We start from the raw sequence: 17,979 nt of genomic DNA on the forward strand, positions 1-17,979 counted from the left end.
TTAAAATGGTCTGTATCTAAAAAATAAAATAAATTCTCAGAGGAAAACATTTTATGGTCAAAAGTTATAGATGGTTAGGTCTGTTTTTACTTTCTTTGAAAAATGGTGTGTGCTCATCTGCCAAATACGGTAATAATAATAATGGGAAAACTACAACTAAGCCAGTGAACAACAGCAACAAGAAACAGGGAAACTAAAAACAAAACACAAAGGGATTCAAAAATATCAAGTGAGATGCAACTGAGGAACACTTTCCATTGTGACAAGGCTGATTCGTATAGTTCCAGCAACAAATAAATAAATAGAACAGCAGAGCATTCAGTAAATGAACAATCAAATATGTATCCTTCAAGTCATTTCAGGTGCATTTGTGTAAATTTTTAGGTGTACACCCTACTCTGATTCTTAATCTTATTAGGACTGATTCACACATCACATTTTCTAAGTGTACACTTTAAAGTATTTTAAATGCAAAGTAAGTAACATTGAATGCAACAAACAGTTATTTGCAATCATGTAACACTCAGTAGGGTGCCAATAATGCCTTTGCACTCAGTGTCAATTCTAGGTTTGCTGTTTTGTAATGTGTAAAATGGCTCAATGCAACATTTATAAGCCCAGAGGCATCTTCAAGAACACTGCAAGGGATGTTACAACAATCCCTTGAGAGAAATTTGCTTTGCCTCAAACCAGAAAAAGGGATCTTATATTATCCTTGGAAAAGGATCTAATACATATGGCTTTATGTCAGCAAAACATTCTGTATCTTACACAAATATATGTAATGCTAAGATGCTAAACTTTCTGGGTTCCTCCTTCTTTCCTCAAAAAGCAGTGAGCTTTTTCTCTTGCCTTCCTTTAATCATTTTGCCCATTTTTCTGCAGCAGCATGATGTTGAGTGTTTTGCATATGTTTTATGAACATATGAAGCTGCCTTATACTGAGTTACGTCATTAGGTAATCTTGCCCAGTCAAGTCTACTTTAACTGACGACAGTATGATGGGTTGAGTGTAAATAAGGATTTTTCTATCTATTCATATTATATTAGATGCTGACTGTCCTGAGACTGGCTGAAAAGGTGTAACAGGCCTGTCAGAAAAGGCTTACAAAATGATACAAAGTGAAATATTACTTTAGCTGGGAATACTGTTTGCAAGGGATTTATTCTAGCTATTCTTGCAAAAGCTATAGTTGCAAAGAACCAAACACTTTTCTTTAAAGATCATGCACTGATAAAATGATTCCTGCAGCTTCTAAAGGAGTTGAAGACTCTTCTGCTACATCCTTGAACTGCTATGTAAAAATATTGATCCATAGCAGCTACTTTCTCAAGAGCATGTTCTTTTTTGGGGGACCAAAGTGCACCTCAGCTTATGTCACTAGATCTGTTGTTTTCAATGCAGAAAACTGTTGTTCCTTGAGTTGACTGACTTCGTCCTGCAAGCTCATGTATGTAATTTGAAAGTCTGTTTGTATGAAAGTCACCTCATTATTTCAAAACTGGTGCTGGAAATGGGACTGCTAGTCTTACCTGAAAGGCGTTTCTGACTGGGCGCTAAGATGCCTACAAGTGGGATTGTGTCCCCCCTAGCATTCAAAAGCGGGAAGCATTGTCACTCCAAAGGAGTTGTTCTGTCTCCCTCCTCTGGAGTCAGTTTCCTGCTTGAAGCAGATCTTTCAAACACCATATCCTGTTCTTTTGTCTGTGCATTGTGTCATTGTGTCTTCATGTGCCTTAGTCAGGGAGAAGAGACCTCCTGTGGTTTCTCCCTCCCCAGTTGTCTTAGTGCCTTTTCTTCTCCCCAGTTTTGCTTGCCTCTGTTTGTGCCAGAAGCACCTGTCTCCTCAGGGCCCTGTTACATCTCCACTGTACCTTGTGTGAATCATGCTCCACTCCTTCTCAATTAAATTTAACCTGCTGCCATCAACAAGGAAAACCATAGCCCTTGTTCAAAGTTAACCCAACCAAGAGTTCTGTCAGTATGCTTGTGTGATGGTCCTTCCAAGTGGAGGGAACCCAGCAGCTGTAGGCTAGGCAGCCCTAGAACTCTAGCCTGTAACAATGTGCCATTATTTCCTTCTGGTCCCATTAATGTAGCCTCCACCATTTTATTGCCATTGTATTTGTTGCCGTTGCTCTTGTTGAGATGGGGTGGTGGTGGTAGATGAAGTGTATAGAATGTTGCAAGTTGGGTTAAAAGCAAGTTCCAGTTCTGCAAAAGTTGACATTTGCCAAGCATCCGAACTTAATTATGTGGCCTAAGGATTGCATGTTGCAGCAGTGTACAGTGGTGCCCCGCAAGACGAACGCCTCGCAAGACGGAAAACCCGCTAGACGAAAGGGTTTTCCGTTTTGGAGGCGCTTCGCAAAACGAATTTCCCTATGGGCTTGCTTCGCAAGACGAAAATGTCTTGCGAGTTCCTGCGGGTCTTCCCCCCCTTTTCCCCCCTTTTCCTAAGCCGCTAAGCCGCTTATCAGCTGATCCGCTGATAAGCCGCTTAACAACTGATCGCTAAAAGTCGCTAAACCGCTAATAGCGCTAATCCGCTAAGCTGTCAATGGGCTTGCTTCGTAAGACGAAAAAACCGCTATACGAAGAGCCTCACGGAACAGATTAATTTCGTCTTGCGAGGCACCACTGTGTTGGGTTGTGGAAAAATAGAGTGAGTATTTTTCTAGAGAAGCACTATGTAGAGAAGTGCTGGAAATAAGCAGAGACAGAATGATTAACACCCCAATCTAGAATGCGTCTATGTAAATGTAACTCACAGTTTTCAATCACATTTGTTTTCCAGTTAGCAGGTTTAGGAATGGTGTGTAAGAGTTGAACAAGTATAGTGTGGCAGCTTTGATAGTCACTTCAGAGGCCTACAAGCACAACCTGCTTTGAGTTTCATAACACGATACAAATTTTCAAAGCACATAGCTACATTAAACAACAAAAAACGTGTGTGAGTTTAAGAACAGAAATATAATGATTCACTGGCTTACCACACCCTTTTTGTCCCAACAGGGATAAAAATAAAGCATTGTTTTCAAGATTCTTATTCACAAATGTTCTTTTATATCATAAAGACATTCAGGAATTGGCAGTAAAGAAACCATAACTTCAAGATGAAGAACAAAATTTCTGCCAACTGGTTCCAGACCAATATTTTTAGCTATTTTGCATGCAAACATTTTTACATCTGTCAAACCTCCATAAACAAACAGACCTTAAAGCTGTTTTATGTAACACAATACAAGTCTGTACATGGGAAGCAAAGCTTTCTGTTAACCCCAGTGATGCAATAAGTAGTTGGTATAGTTTACCTGACTGGTGGTAGAGAAGAAGGGAAATGAGGACTAAATACTATGTATCTGTTCTTTAGCTTTCACAAGTCAACATAAGGCTATTTAAAACCTAAAACTTCATTCCATGCAAATGCAGTTGATTGCACAAACCTGTTGCATTCTCTTTGCATTACTACCTGTCATAATTTGTATGTTCATATTTCAGTAACGATGCACACACGTAAGAACCTGATTATTATATAGAAGAGTTTGATCATATTCTCTCACACAGGCAGCATCGTGTTCTGAACTAAACTTCCATTAGCTCTGCCACCACTGTCAAAAAGAGGGATTTTAGAAAAAGGATTTTGAAGGTAACAAGGAGTGACAGAAAGTAAGACTTCTAAAAATGAGCCGAAGGCTCATTGTGGCTCATTAATGATACAGCATGATCTGTCTTACATGTGAATGAATCAGAAGGTTGCTTTTGCTATTCCAACCAAAAATATTTTGGTGTGGGAACTGTTGCAGTGTGCCTCATTAGAAACGAGGGTCACGGGAGACAAATACACAACATAGCCTCTTCTGGGTGCATTCTAGATCAATGCTGGCACAGAGAGAAGCCATGTTGTTGTTGTTTAGTCGTGTCTGACTCTTCATGATCCATGGACCAGAGCACACCAGGCACTCCTGTCTTCCACTGCCTCCCACAGTTTGGTCAAGCGCATGTTGGTAGCTTCGAGAAGCCACAGTAAAAATGAGGATCGAAAATGTGTTTCAGAATTATCAAGCACCAAATGCAAGGTATTTTCCTTCCTTATTTGTTTTTATGTTCCATTATTTCTAAAAGTAGTTACCCACCTGTTTTCACGTTCATACATTTCCTTTGTAGCTGTTCGAAGCTGTTGTATTTCTTGAGATGTCTTCTGCCTTATTTGTTCCAATTCATTATGCAGTTTGTTTTCATATTCTGTTTTGTAATGGTCTCTTTATTAAAAAAAAAAGCAAAGCAAGTTTTAAAAAAATCTGCAGCTTTCTTTGTATTATCCCTTTTGAGTTGCTTATCACCCAGTAAGATTTATCAAACAGTGGCATTCTGCTTGTGCAACCAATACTTCCCATTCTGCTTCCAAGGTTGGGCTGGGGGGGACCCTCTGAAGAAAATGTGATGTTGGATCTCACTGACTGAGAAGAATCATTGCTTTTTTACTCCTAGATAAAAAGAACTGCTCTGTTATATACGTCTTCCTTTTGGCCTATTGCCAACCTGAGCCTGAGCTCAGCTACTAGCTAAAATGATAAGAAGAGTTGCCATCCCTTAAGCAGTAGCAGATTCCTGCATATATGTTGTTACCAACTGAACCTATACTCGTTCAGAATTCACAAATATTCCCTTTCATATGTAAGTTATTTTGTATTGATGTTGGTGACATGCTATAGAACTGCAAATAAGTCCACAGGAGCTTTACTACTAACGATGCAAAATAAAACATTATAGTATCACTGATCTTAAGCTACTTGGAGATTTTTAAAACTAGACTGGATTGTTTAATCAAATATTAAAGGCATCATAATATAGTCATACCTTGGGTTGAAGTAGATTTGGGTTGAGCATTTTCGGGTTGCACTCCGCAATGACACGGAAGTAATTGAGTGCGTTACTTCCAGGTTTCACCGCTCGCGCATGCACAGACGCTCAAAATGACGTCATGCGCATGTGTGGAAGTGGTGAATCACGACCTGCACATGTGTGGACACGGTTTGCGTTTGCTTCAGGATGTAAACGGGGCTCCGGAACAGATCCCGTTCACATCTAGAGGTACCACTGTAGTCTTAGTTTTAGTAATATAGTGCAACCTGAGGAAAATATTAACAGGCTTAATTTCTGACTATAAATCCTCTAGTGATAATGTAAAATTATTGTTTTAAGTTTTATAAAGGTCTCACAGCTGCTTTAAGATTTTTCTGTATGTAGAAACTAAAACCTGAGAACACTACAACATAATTTGATTTCAACTGATTGTTTCTGGGGAAATCTGATCAACTGACCAAAAACATTATGTTTACTGTAAATAATTTTGTCCAACCCAACAATAGTCTACTGCCATGAATCATTTGTTGAATGAATTAACAGAACTGTGTACCTGGATGTGACATATTTCTCATAAATTTCTTCTCTGGCCTTCTTAGCATCTTCTAGCTGAACCTGAAGCCTTTCAAGGCGATCTTCTTCATGAGCACAGCGAACATTAAGCTCCATGTTTTGACGGTTGAGGTAATCCTTATCTTTTTGCAGTAAGGTAACAGACTGCTGTAGAGCTGCAACCTTTATATACAAAATAGCTACGATAAAATCAGGAAGTCTGCAGTACAACCCCCCCCTCCCAGGTTAGAGTTTTTTCTTATTTTATTTAAAAGATTTATAGATGTTAGTCACACTCAGGGTGGATCCACTGAAACTGTTGGATGCAAGGTCACTGAGTAGTATTCAACAAAGGTTTACTCAGAGTCGACTCTCTGAAATGAATGAGCACAACTAAATTATTCCATTAAATTTAACGGGTCTATTCTGAGTAAAACTTAGTTGACTACTACCCCCTGATTTCAATTGCTCAACTCTGTATGACTTAGCTGAGTACCACTGTGAATATTTATATTTAACAGAGCTTCCAGGGTGGTTTAAGAAAACAAGATGCAATTCTGAATCTCCTCATTGCAATGGATGACACACTTCTCTTAACTGAACAACCTAGATTTGCATTTGTACTCATTCCTTGCTCTTTAGGTATCTATATTGCTGTGGCAGCACACTGTTTATCCCTGCATGCAGTACAATGTAATTTATATATACAGTGGTACCTTGGTTTACGAACTTAATCCATTATGGAAGTCCATTCTTAAACCAAAGCGTTCTTAAACCAAAATGTGCTTTCCCATAGCAGCGGGGGACTCAGTTTACAAATGGAACACACTCAACAGGAAGCCGGAACATGTTCTGCTTCCAAGACAAAATTGACAAACCAAAACACCTACTTCCGGGTTTGCAGCGTTCTTAATCCAAGTTGTTCATAAACTAAGCTGTTCTTAAACCAAGGTACCACTGTATGACCCATTCCAAGTCTTAAAAAGTATCATTTATACACAAAATTATATACAAATAATTTGCCTATATACAAATTATAATCAAAATGTATAAATTTTATTATGTTTTGAGTTGAGTGTCTCTTTGTTCTTCCCCTCGCCCACATGCTTCCCCCCACTGATATCAGCAGTGAAATGATGGGATTCAAATAGATTCCTTTGCATCTCCCTTATCCATTCTATAGAAACAGCACTATTTGGTGAATCTCAGTTATTCAAGAAATACCAAAGAAGGAAACACATCATTCCACCCTCCTAGTTTCCCAAATGTGGTTCTGGGTAGGCACAGAACCTATTAAGTGTGACTGCAAAGAGGTGACAAAAGAAGGAGGTATCTAAATCATGAACAATGATAACACTGTTTAAATACAGATGATACTCCTAAAAGGCAGAATCAAAGAAAGCTACGTGCCAAAGGATGGCTGGTGGAGTTTCAGGCAGTTAATATTTGGAAAGAGATTGGCAAAGAAGGGATGCCTAGCTCATGAACTGGATTGACAAGCAGTTTGTTGTACCATAAAGATCCAAACTCCATAGACCAGGCACCCCCAAACTCGGCCCTCCAGATGTTTTGGGACTACAATTCCCATCATCCCAGACCACTGGTCCTGTTAGTGAGGGATGATGGGAGTTGTAGTCCCAAAAATCTGGAGGGCCAAGTTTGGGGGTGCCTGCAGTAAACTACTCCAGGTATATATCAAATATAAGTGTTTAAAAAAAGGGAGGAGAAAATTCTAATTTGGGCATTTGTACACTTTGAATAAATATTTCGGATAAAGGTCAAATTAGATATGAAGATCTCACCTCTTTTGATAAATCATTTCTTTCTTTGGTTAGTGCTTTGTGTGATACTTCCAATATTTCGTATTTTCTTCGAAGCTCTGAAAAATCATGTTCAAATGCATCACGCTCACTGTTGGGGGAAAAAATGAGAGTACTGTAAAATAATGTCCCCCTCAAACCCTTGACTGCTTCTGTAATCTATGCTTCCTGTGCAAATCTAACATCAACAGTCCTTCAGATATTCTTTCATCAGTGGAGCCCAAATTAAGTTACAGTAAGTCTTGTGTACATTAATTTGGACCCTGCTGAGTCCAAGAATCTCGTTTTTCCTGCGCTTTCATATCATTTCACATTGCAAAATGCAGTGTTATCACTTTCCCATGCTTGTGTAACGCAGCAACAATCTGCAAAAGCCCTGCAAAGCTCCCTGGTTGATACACTCATTCTCATGTTTTATAGTTCCAAACATGTTCGAAGTAGCCCCAGTACAAGACAAGACACTTATTGGAACATTCTCCTTATTCAAAGGCAACATTGGATATAACCCATTACCTTTGATCCAAGGCAATATGAGAGCTCCTTCTATAATTTTCTTTACTAAAGACACACTTACGCTTTTACTTTATCGTAATTCTCTTGTCTATAATCTCCTTGATGAATCATTTGCTTTGTATCAGCTAGTTCAAGTGTTAAACGTTGACATCTGACTTCTAGTTCTGACCGATTTCTTCGCTCTGCTTCATAGTTCTGCAAAATAAACACCACACCACTATTTAATGTGAAAATAGAGGCTGGGATTCAGAGAAATATACCACACACACAAAAGTGTTTGGCCACAGCCCTTGGCATTTTTAATTCCCCCTTTGATCAATTGTCTTACAAACTCTGTCAGTTTAAAAAGGGGGTTGCCATAGGGCATGATGGGGGAAGGCAGTGCAAGGAACATGAACATGCAGCCGCACTTGGTTCCAGAAGTTGATACATGGTTCTTCGCAGGGCTTTTTTTTCCCACAAAAAGAGGTGCCGGAACCAAAGTTGTTGAGCTTTGCAGAAACACACAAAAGATGTGCCGGAACTCTGGGCTGCAAAAAAGTCCTGGTTCTTCAGACATAGGTTAGAAAGACCATTTTGTTAATTACAAAGACAGGAGTGTATTACATTGGATTCCATCTTGAGATAAGGCAGCAGAAAAGCAAGTGGAAAGTGACTTTCCTGCTTTCCTCCCTTGGCCCCCCAAACCTGCTGAATGAGATATGTTGTGGCACAGGGGGCTGAGCAGGATGGAGAGAATCGGATGGAGGCACCTTCTGTGGTTGCCCCTTTTATTTCCTTTCTTCCTCAGCCATCTATGCTACAGCCGCCCCATTCTATTGGTTCTCGTGGCCTTGGGAGGAGGCAGGAAATCACCTTTTACCAACACCCTTCTGCCAGTGTTTCTCTGTATCTAATACCTTCTCACTAAGACAGAAGTCCTTTCTGAAAGTCTAAATAAGGAGACAACTAGCCACACCAAGTTTGCATCAGATATAACATCCATAAAAATACCTCCATTAGCATTACTGCTAACATAGTTTCTAGATCTTTATAGTTACGACAGGCACGCAGAGAGTTCATACCAATAATAATAAATAATAATAATAATATTTTTTTATTTATACCCCGCCCATCTACCAATGCAGACAAATCTATTACTATCCTAAATGAGGCAAGTGGAAATGCTACAGCACATTACCATGAACACAATCAACACATACCTTAAAAAATAGCTATACCTTTAAAAGACAGGTCTAGCAGATCCTGGCTTACCAAAAGAGACCACAAATACTTTAAAATATTTCAACCTAAAGGCCAAATGCCTCAGTAAAATGGTAAGTTTTTGCCTGGCACATTCCATTATAGAGATCAATATGAATTTCCCATTCTTTCACTAAATCCAGTTGTATGTTATTTCTGCTAAACATTACCACTCGAGTTTTTCACTGCACAATAAATACTTTCTTTGGAAGGATGTACAGTGATCCTGTACACTTGCTACAGGAGTTTGTAAAACGAGCTCTTATCAATTTCTTTATGTTGTCTTTGTATCATCCTTGCCATTTTTAAATTAATCGGATCTTATGAATATGGTTTAGCAACATCTAAAGTTGTTTAAATTATTGTGCTTTTTCTTGAATTTTTAGAGACATATCTCTATCATCTTCACAATGTCAACAACTCCCCATGCTACCAGCAAGGTGGTTTAAAAATATTTCTCCAACTATATCAAAAAGTTGGCTCTGTACATAGCATAGATCCACTGGGTGCTCCAGATTTCGATGTATTGTTTTCTTTGCACCCCATCATCACCATCAGTTCAGCTATCCTATGCATTCTTTTACCTTGTTCTGGGTAGTGATGGGGAATTGAATTGGACCACTAGTAGCTAATAGCTAAATCTTTTCTCTCTTCCCACTCCCCGTGAGGCAGTTTGAAATCCAACCATGTGGAGCACAGTCTCGAAAGCGCCTTTCAGAGCATTCTGCAAGACCAACTATTGGTTGACCGCCAGTCTTTCAGAGCCCCTTGTGGAGCATTTTTCAGGCACACACCTCTTTTACCTGAGACAAGTCTTTACGAGCCCTGCATTTGACGTCATATATGATGTCAGCTGTAGGGCAGGTGGGGGGTGGCTTGGTTGAAATGGTCTCACAAGCCAAATGCAGAGGACTAAATTTTAGTGATTTGGGGCAAGTGCGTGTGACAGTATTGAACTTAAAGTCTGCAACCAGCATTTTTAAAAAAATCCACTGGTGTCACAACACGCTATTTATGCTTATAGCTAAGTATACAATTTTCCACCTGTCGAGGTAGATGAATCACTACTAAAGCAGGTGGATTTATTAAGCCCTGAAAAACTAGTTGTTTTATACTTCTTTTTCATTTTCCTTATAAGGCAAGGTTCTCCAAATCCAAGTGCTGCAAAACTGGCTAGTCACAACAAGTTTGAACAAATGTGACAGGCTTGCAATACTTGAAAGACCCTTATAGTTTTTCTGATAGCTTCACAGGAGTTCCTTTAAGGATAATGAGATAATAGACAAGAGAGTCTATTCTGAAGTAGTGCTACGTGTGTATCTGTATGTACCAGTAATACATTTATCGGAACTGAACCCCCTGCAATTCAACTTAGATGAGAATTAGAGAGAGAAATTCCCTCCTCTTCTCTTGAGCCATTTACACTTTTACAAACCTACTGTGTTCCCAACTCAGCCTTTCTTCATAAGAAGATGCTCTAAGGCCTTGCTTAGAGGTTTAATAACCCCAAGAAAATAAAGAATGAAGCATAATAGCCCCAATGTATTTTGGGTATCACTTTTCTTCTGGGGATCAGCTATACCTATCTTCCTATTAAAATACAGGATAAAATAAACTTTCTCCTCAAATACTTCCAGAATCCTTTTTTTCTAGTTACCAGAGAGCCAGACTTAAAACTGTCTTATTTTCAATATTCAGGTTTCTTCTTTCAGGTTATGGATGAGCCCCAAAGAAGAAAAAACATTGAGGAGATCAACCTGGTTTTGTTGTTGTTTAGTCGTTTAGTCGCGTCCGACTCTTCGTGACCCCATGGACCAGAGCAATCTGGTTTAGTACATTCTTTTAACAGATACATAATCTAAGAAAATATATTTTAGGAGGGCGTGGTTGGCTAGAGCAAAGAATACTTTGGGAATTGGTCCTAATTCTCATCACTGTGAAAGCTGATTGATTTCATTTGTATTCTCTTGCCAGAGAAACCCAAACACTCAAATGCTCACTACCCTCTACTTTCTCTGATTAGCATTCTCAGGTATCAATTTCTTTAATCTCCAGGGATTGTTTACTGCTGAGTTGATACTGACACCAAGTGGTAAGAAATAGGAAATGTTCACATTTAATAATTTCTGCATCTCTCTCTCAAGACATTTTATTTATTGAAGATTCATCTTAGACACAGATCAGAAGTCTGCAGCAAGTTATGAGTTGCTTTGGAATTTCATGTTGTCATTTGTCATTGTGTGTGTTTGTACAATGTATTTATTGGCTCACGAAAGTGCTTATTACACTTTAAGTAGAATAAAGTACAGCCATTGTCATCCAACACTTAGAAACAGTTGTTGAGACAATGTTGAAATCTAGGGAGTTTCAGCCTGTTGTAATCCTCATGAAACCATTTCTGATCCCATCTTAGTGCAAAAGGGCTTTGTGTGACCTGAAACTTGACCGCTGAGCTTGGTTTAACAAACAACTCATTTTCTCCATCTTGAAACTAAACACAGCATACTACCATGTACTGGTAAAGAAATGTCTATTTTTAATTTTCCATGAGCATCTAACTTGAAGAATTCTGTATAACTTTCAAGTTCACATCCTGCATTTTGAACAACTGGCCCAAATGGAATCTTATTGCTTGGTCAATATTTCTTTTTTACTAAATGTTTTCCAGGAAGATACCTTACTGCATTATAAAGATATCATTAGATTTATGAAAGAGAGAGCAGCCATTCTACTAAACACTCACCTTTGCTCTAGTACCTGAGAAACTCTCCCTGAAAAGAGCTGCATCAGGCATTTTAAACCTGTAACACCCACTGGGAAAAACAGACCAACAGAGCCAGGTTTATACTGCAAGACAAGCCCAGGAGATTAAGCCTCCAGTCTTATGCACACAAAAAGTACAATCCTAGCCACGTTCACTCGCAAGTAAATCCTACTGAATTCAATGGGGCTAACTCCCAGGTAAGCAGGGTTAAGACTGCAGTCTTAGCTGGCAGTAAATCCCACTGAACATGTTGCTATTTCTGCTTTAGAACAAAATAGGTTTGTTTTTTTAAACACATGGCATACAAACCTCCATCAAGTGTTTCAACTGAGATTTGTAATCATTCAGTTCTTCAGATGCTGCATCCTTCTTTAGCTGTAGTTCATTTAGCTCCTTTTTTAAAGGATGTACTGCTTCGTAAAATATAATCTGAAATGCATGAAGCATAAACATAATTATTACTCTACAGTGTAAAAGAATATTTTATACCCACTTCCTTCTTCACCTTGACTTCATTTCAATTGTGAGCTTTTTGGCAAACAATTTTTTTAATCTGCATGAATAAAATAAAGTACACATTTAAAATACACTAAGCACTATACAACCACACAATTAATGCTGGTAAATTCACCTTCGAACTTCTAAATGCTTTTATTAAGTATAAAAATGCACAATAAAGCATTTCTATTCTATTCTTATCAAGGCCTCAGAATTGAGATCCTAAAAACATTTTCTTAAACCAGGGACTCCTAGATTAACTTAAAACATATACCCTTAGAATTCCATACGATATTTTATCAAACATCTACAGGACTATCTAGAGACAAAATGACAAAAGTTAGAATGAATTTCAGGCGCTTCTTACATCTACCTACTGATACAGTGGTGCCTCGCAAGACGAAATTAATCCGTTCCGCGATTCTCTTCGTCTAGCGGTTTTTTCGTCTTGCGAAACAAGCCCATTGACAGCTTAGCGGATTAGCGCTATTAGCGGTCTAGCGGCTTTTAGCGATCAGCTGAGAAGCGGCTTATCAGCGGATCAGCTGTTAAGCGGCTTAGCAGCTTAGGAACAGGGCGAAAAAAGCGGGGGGAAACCCGCGGGAACTCGCAAGATTTTTTCGTCTTGCGAAGCAACCCCATAGAGAAATTCGTTTAGCGAAGCGCCTCCAAAACGGAAAACCCTTTCGTCTAGCGGGTTTTCCGTCTTGCGAGGCGTTCGTCTTGCGGGGCACCACTGTAATAGGTGTCTATCATGAGGCGATAATTAATTAGGTGGCCCAAAGTTCAGAGGCAATATTTCAGCTCCCATGTTTCATCATGAGATCTTGGGTGTGAAAATATATTATACGCTGTGTCTATTTACTGTTGTGTTTACTGAAAAGAAGGGACAAAAGATCAACAATGCAGATTGGATGCTACCTTGTAAATTAAGCAAAAACACAGAATGTTTTATTTGGACAAGAGATGGGGAACCTTAGGTCAAGGGGTCAAATGTGGCCTTCCGGTCCTCGCTGTCTGGCTCTTGAAACCGCAAATTACACTCCCTCTCCGCAGATCACACCTTTCAGTGGCCCCCAAATGTTTTTTTCCTGGCTGAGCACATATCTGAACCCTGAAAATGGCTCTTGATGCCTAAATAGAGTGTGAGTGTGTGTGTGTGTGTGTGTGTGTGTGTGTGTGTGTGTGTGTGTGTGTAAAGCTAGCCTACCATACTTTTGCCTCTGGCACTGCCCACCACAAACAAGTCTCTCCTGGAAGGCTGCCCTCAAGCTGAAAAAGGCTGTAGACTGCCATATTATGAATACCAGTGAAAACCATTATTAAGTAGTGAAAACCATGTCAATGCTGGAAGAGCAGATGCTAAGAAATTACAGGTTGTATCCAATGCTGCCCATGAACTTTCACTTATGCCAAGAGGACTTCACCTTCCTCTTGGGAGGGTTCCGGGGGGGGGGCGTGTAAGAGGACAAGAGGAAAGTGAAGTTGTTTTGCAGGAACAGAAGTGCATTTGCACAACACCGGATTCTGCCCTAGGTGTGTTTTTTTTAAATGGAAACATTCAACTTCACATTCCATCCATCATCACATTTTTCCAGAACCTGCTGACATTTATACAGTGATCCTTGAAATTCATTCCTCCCACCCACAACATACATAGGAGTTTGCATCATTTATTTATTTTCTTGTCCTAACAGTTATCTCCATCTCCATTATCTCTAGCAGTGATAGATTTATACTTCTGATGGGGCACAAGTACTTACAGATACATATTCAGGAATTGAAAGTTCATCTTCTGGAAGAGATTTGAGTTTGGTGTAGCACTCATCAGTCAATTCAAGGTCACGCAAGCTGCGGCGAATATCTCCGGACCGCTCTCTCAACTGATGGTTATTCTTTTCTAGCTGCTTCTGGCGCAGCAAGATGGTTTCCATTTCCTGTTTCATTAGTTCTTGATGTTTTCTAAGAAAACACATCAATAAATTATTTGTGATTTACCCAAATAAATTTATCCTAGAAACACGATGTTTCAGTTCCTTTGAATTCAGTGTTTCAGAGACTGTACAGTGAATCTATGTAAGAATTTTCAAATGTTAAATAAATGGGTAGTTCAGAAATGCCAAACTAGAGTTTAGGGCTACATGCATGAAAACTGACTCAGAAGCTGCCTTGTCTCCAGACAGCAATTCCCCCCATCTTTTCCAGGTTTAAAGCAAACCATGGTTTGTTCAAACCAGTAAACTGTGGATTGTGTTCACTCTGCAAACTAAGATTGGAAATTAAGAGTTTCATCATTGCTTCCAAGCCTCATTTTCAGTTGAACAAAATTCTGATCTTCTTCAAACTGAGGAATGTGGAGGAGAAAATCTCTGCATGCAGGAGGAGAAGGTGGGAGCACACAGACCTGAAGAACTAGCCATTTATTTACAAAAATCAACCATGGTTTGGCATTATGTCTGTGCTCAAAGATCTGAAACACAAATGCATAGCGTAACAAAAAATTTGCAAAAGTATTTAACAGTCAATTATGACTTCTGTATTTAGAATACACTGATTCCGAATTCTTCCTTCTCATACCGAGCATCTTCTTGCTGTAACGCCAACTGGTTATCTAGTCGTAAAGATAGCAGCTGTTTCTCATGGAGAGCATCATTAAGTTTTTCTTCCAGTTCTTCAATCTAAAACAGATAATCAGGCAGCAGAAAAGAAATGAGAATTTAATTGAAGCCCAGAATTATATAAAAATGAGGGTAGTATCTTTCCAACAATACATATTATGAAGAGTATTTATCTACCCCACCTCCCCCCCCCAAAAAAACCCATCCTCAGTTTTTTAGTACAGTATGTCCCAAAACTCAGCCTATTTAAACCAAGAACATATTATTATATCTCCCAATAATTTGCAACCCTAAAACATGTAGGAATTAGATCATACTTTAGTCAGGTATTCCACCTTCAAGTTGTCTAACATCAAGTTCTTCTGGGAAAGTTCTATTTTCAGCAACTGCACATTATGAAGCAGCTCCTTCCTCTCAATCAGCTGTCTAGTAATTTTGACGGGACCTTCCCGATCTTCTGAGGAAGAAATGTCATCAGTGGGTACTGTAGTCTCCAAGCTTATATCTTCCAATTCCAAGGAGCTGGAAACATTAACTTTTTTGGATTCTCTGGAGCTTTTCCGTGACATTCTCCCGACAGTGCCCGAAGACTTTCTACTTGCAGTTCAAGTAACTTGGGGAAGAAAAAAGAAGAAGAAGTGAATGGTGGTAAGTAGGAGGATTTTTACAGAAGAATTCATCCTATCCTGTACTACATCTGAAACATATCAAGTGCATAAATTCTATACAAGACCAAGAACCCCATGCTGGCACATATCAGCTATTATTCATAAACCTATCTCGTCAGAAATAAAACATTAAGCCAACAGTTCTCATGTTTTTAACAACACCAGTATGTTGCATGATGCACTACCATACAGCTATCCACGATGCCCAACTCAAATATTCACCGGTTTGCCAACAACAACAACAATCGAAAGACCATATGAACAGCGTTGCGGATACACAATATAAAACAGGCCAGGGCATTCAAAAGAAGTTGACACATTCAGAACACCCAGTAAGAATAACAGAATCATAGAGTTGGAAGGGATTCCCCCAAGGTCATCTAGCCCAACCCCTTGCAATGCAGGAATCGTTCCCACAGCTCAAACCACCAACCTTCTGGTTAACAGACAGGTGCTCTGATCCTGAACCGCCCTGACATCTTCAGTTGAAGGGAGATATACAAATTAATTAAATGAATAAAATAAATGCAGGTTATCGTCTCATTTTTATTTTTACCCACTCAGCAGTTGTCTTAGTAAGCAGCTGCTTGCAGCGGTTCTCAACCTGTGGGTCCCTAGATGTTGCTGGACTAAAGGTAAAGGGTAAAGTGACCCCTGACCATTAGGTCCAGTCGTGGCCGACTCTGGGGTTGCGGCGCTCATCTCGCTTTATTGGCCGAGGGAGCCGGTGTACAGCTTCCGGGTCATGTGGCCAGCATGACTAAGCCACTTCTGGTGAAACCAGAGCAGCGCACGGAAACGCCGTTTACCTTCCCGCCGGACCGGTACCTATTTATCTACTTGCACTGGCGTGCTTTCGAACTGCTAGGTGGGCAGGAGCAGGGACTGAGCAACGGGAGCTCACCCCGTCGCGGGGATTCGAACCGCTGACCTTCTGATTGGCAAGTCCTAGGCTCTGTGATTTAACCCACAGCGCCACCCGCGTCCCATTGTTGTTGTTGGACTACAACTCCCATCATCCCTGAACTCTGGCCTGGCTAGCTAGGGATGATGGGAGTTGTAGTCCAACAACATCTGGGGACCCACAGGTTGAGAAAGGAGCACATTCCTAGCCGCCTTCTCTTTCTGCCAGAGGGGTTTTGGCAAGTGGCTGGTTTCTTTCTTCTTCTTTTTTTTTAAGATATTTATTAGGATTTTATATAATAACAATTCAACAAAACAATAAAAAGAAACATTATACAACAACACAATCCAACAAACCAAAAAAGTACAATAAAAAACCTAAGAAAACAATAAGAAAGAACAAAAAACAAAGAAAATCTAATTTTTTACTTATTATCTTTATACCCCTTTTTCCTGACTTCCTCACATCTCCCTTTTCTGTGTTCCCCTTTACACAATCAAATTCAGCAATTCCTTACCCTCTTTCAACTCTTAATCAATATCATACGTTTCAACCCATTATGTCTCCGATTTTCCTTTTCCTTTTAAATCCATTTTTGCATATTCTTTAAAGCTCATTCCCTTATATCATTTTGTTTAATTTCCACATAATTTTACTCTGGTCTTTTCACCCTTTTCTTTAAAAACAGTTTTGCATATTCCTTTTAACTATGTCACTGATGCTATATTAACTTTATATCCAACATCATTTTAACATTCAAACATTTTACAATGTTTTTGAAGGTAATCTTTGAACTTCTTCCAGTCCTCTTCCACCGACTCTTCTCCCAGGTCTCGGATTCTGCCGGTCATTTCTGCCAATTCCATATAGTCTATCGGCAAGTGGCTGGTTTCAAGGCCCTATGCCCCCCTCCCCCCCCCCAACGGTCCTGGCCTACCTTGCAGGGTTGTGGGTCCCCAAAGAGCTCTGACAACAGCCACACAGCCTCCACATGCCCACATTGACTCAGCTGCGCAACGAACAGATACACCGCCCTGAGGAGAAGGAGAAGAAGGCGGCGCCGGGGGAGAACTTCGCCCGCGCCGCTCCTCCACAACACCCCCGCCCCGTCAGCCGACGGACCGCGCATGCGCTCCTCTGGCGTGGCCCTCGCGCCGCCGAGGGAGGCCGCCCTGCTGCCATGGTAACGGGAGCGACGCTCCTCGGCCCCAGACGCTCCTTTCTCCCGCCGTTTCGCGCGGCATGACGGGAGCGGCGGTTGCAACGTAGAGATAGAAAAGTGAAGAGAAGGGACCGTGTGGGCGGAGCTTCAAGCCGCCCTAGAAGGGGGGGTCGCTTCTATTTTCACGCGATGCGCCTGACGTCACAGAACCAATCCGTTCGAATTTTATATTATTTTATTTTTAAAAAACCGGATTGGGGTAAGCGCAGCGTCGCCCCTTCCCGTGGCGGACAATTCTAACCCCGCCCCCCGGGGGAAAAAATTAGGCCCGTAAGAGCGGCGGCGACATAGAGCGAGGATTTGCCTAGAGC

General features: G+C 40.3%; 1 protein-coding gene across 1 annotated transcript in view; it reads right to left on the minus strand.

The window, feature by feature from the left end:
- Positions 1 to 17,750, minus strand: part of PIBF1 (progesterone immunomodulatory binding factor 1) — an 85,652-nt gene extending 67,902 nt beyond the window's left edge. Inside the window, exons 1-9 of the mRNA XM_081858104.1 lie at positions 17,384 to 17,750; positions 15,192 to 15,487; positions 14,834 to 14,934; positions 14,020 to 14,218; positions 12,068 to 12,187; positions 7,814 to 7,947; positions 7,222 to 7,330; positions 5,421 to 5,602; positions 4,138 to 4,263 (exon numbers count right to left, since the gene is read on the minus strand). Of these exons, the coding sequence (XP_081714230.1) occupies positions 4,138 to 4,263; positions 5,421 to 5,602; positions 7,222 to 7,330; positions 7,814 to 7,947; positions 12,068 to 12,187; positions 14,020 to 14,218; positions 14,834 to 14,934; positions 15,192 to 15,443 (1,223 nt within the window). The 5' untranslated portion in view covers positions 15,444 to 15,487; positions 17,384 to 17,750. The remainder of the gene's footprint in view (positions 1 to 4,137; positions 4,264 to 5,420; positions 5,603 to 7,221; positions 7,331 to 7,813; positions 7,948 to 12,067; positions 12,188 to 14,019; positions 14,219 to 14,833; positions 14,935 to 15,191; positions 15,488 to 17,383) is intronic.
- Positions 17,751 to 17,979: the final 229 nt, after the last annotated feature.

The sequence above is a fragment of the Podarcis erhardii genome (genome assembly GCF_964252035.2).
Source record: "Podarcis erhardii genome assembly, chromosome: 4".
Lineage (NCBI taxonomy): Eukaryota > Metazoa > Chordata > Lepidosauria > Squamata > Lacertidae > Podarcis > Podarcis erhardii.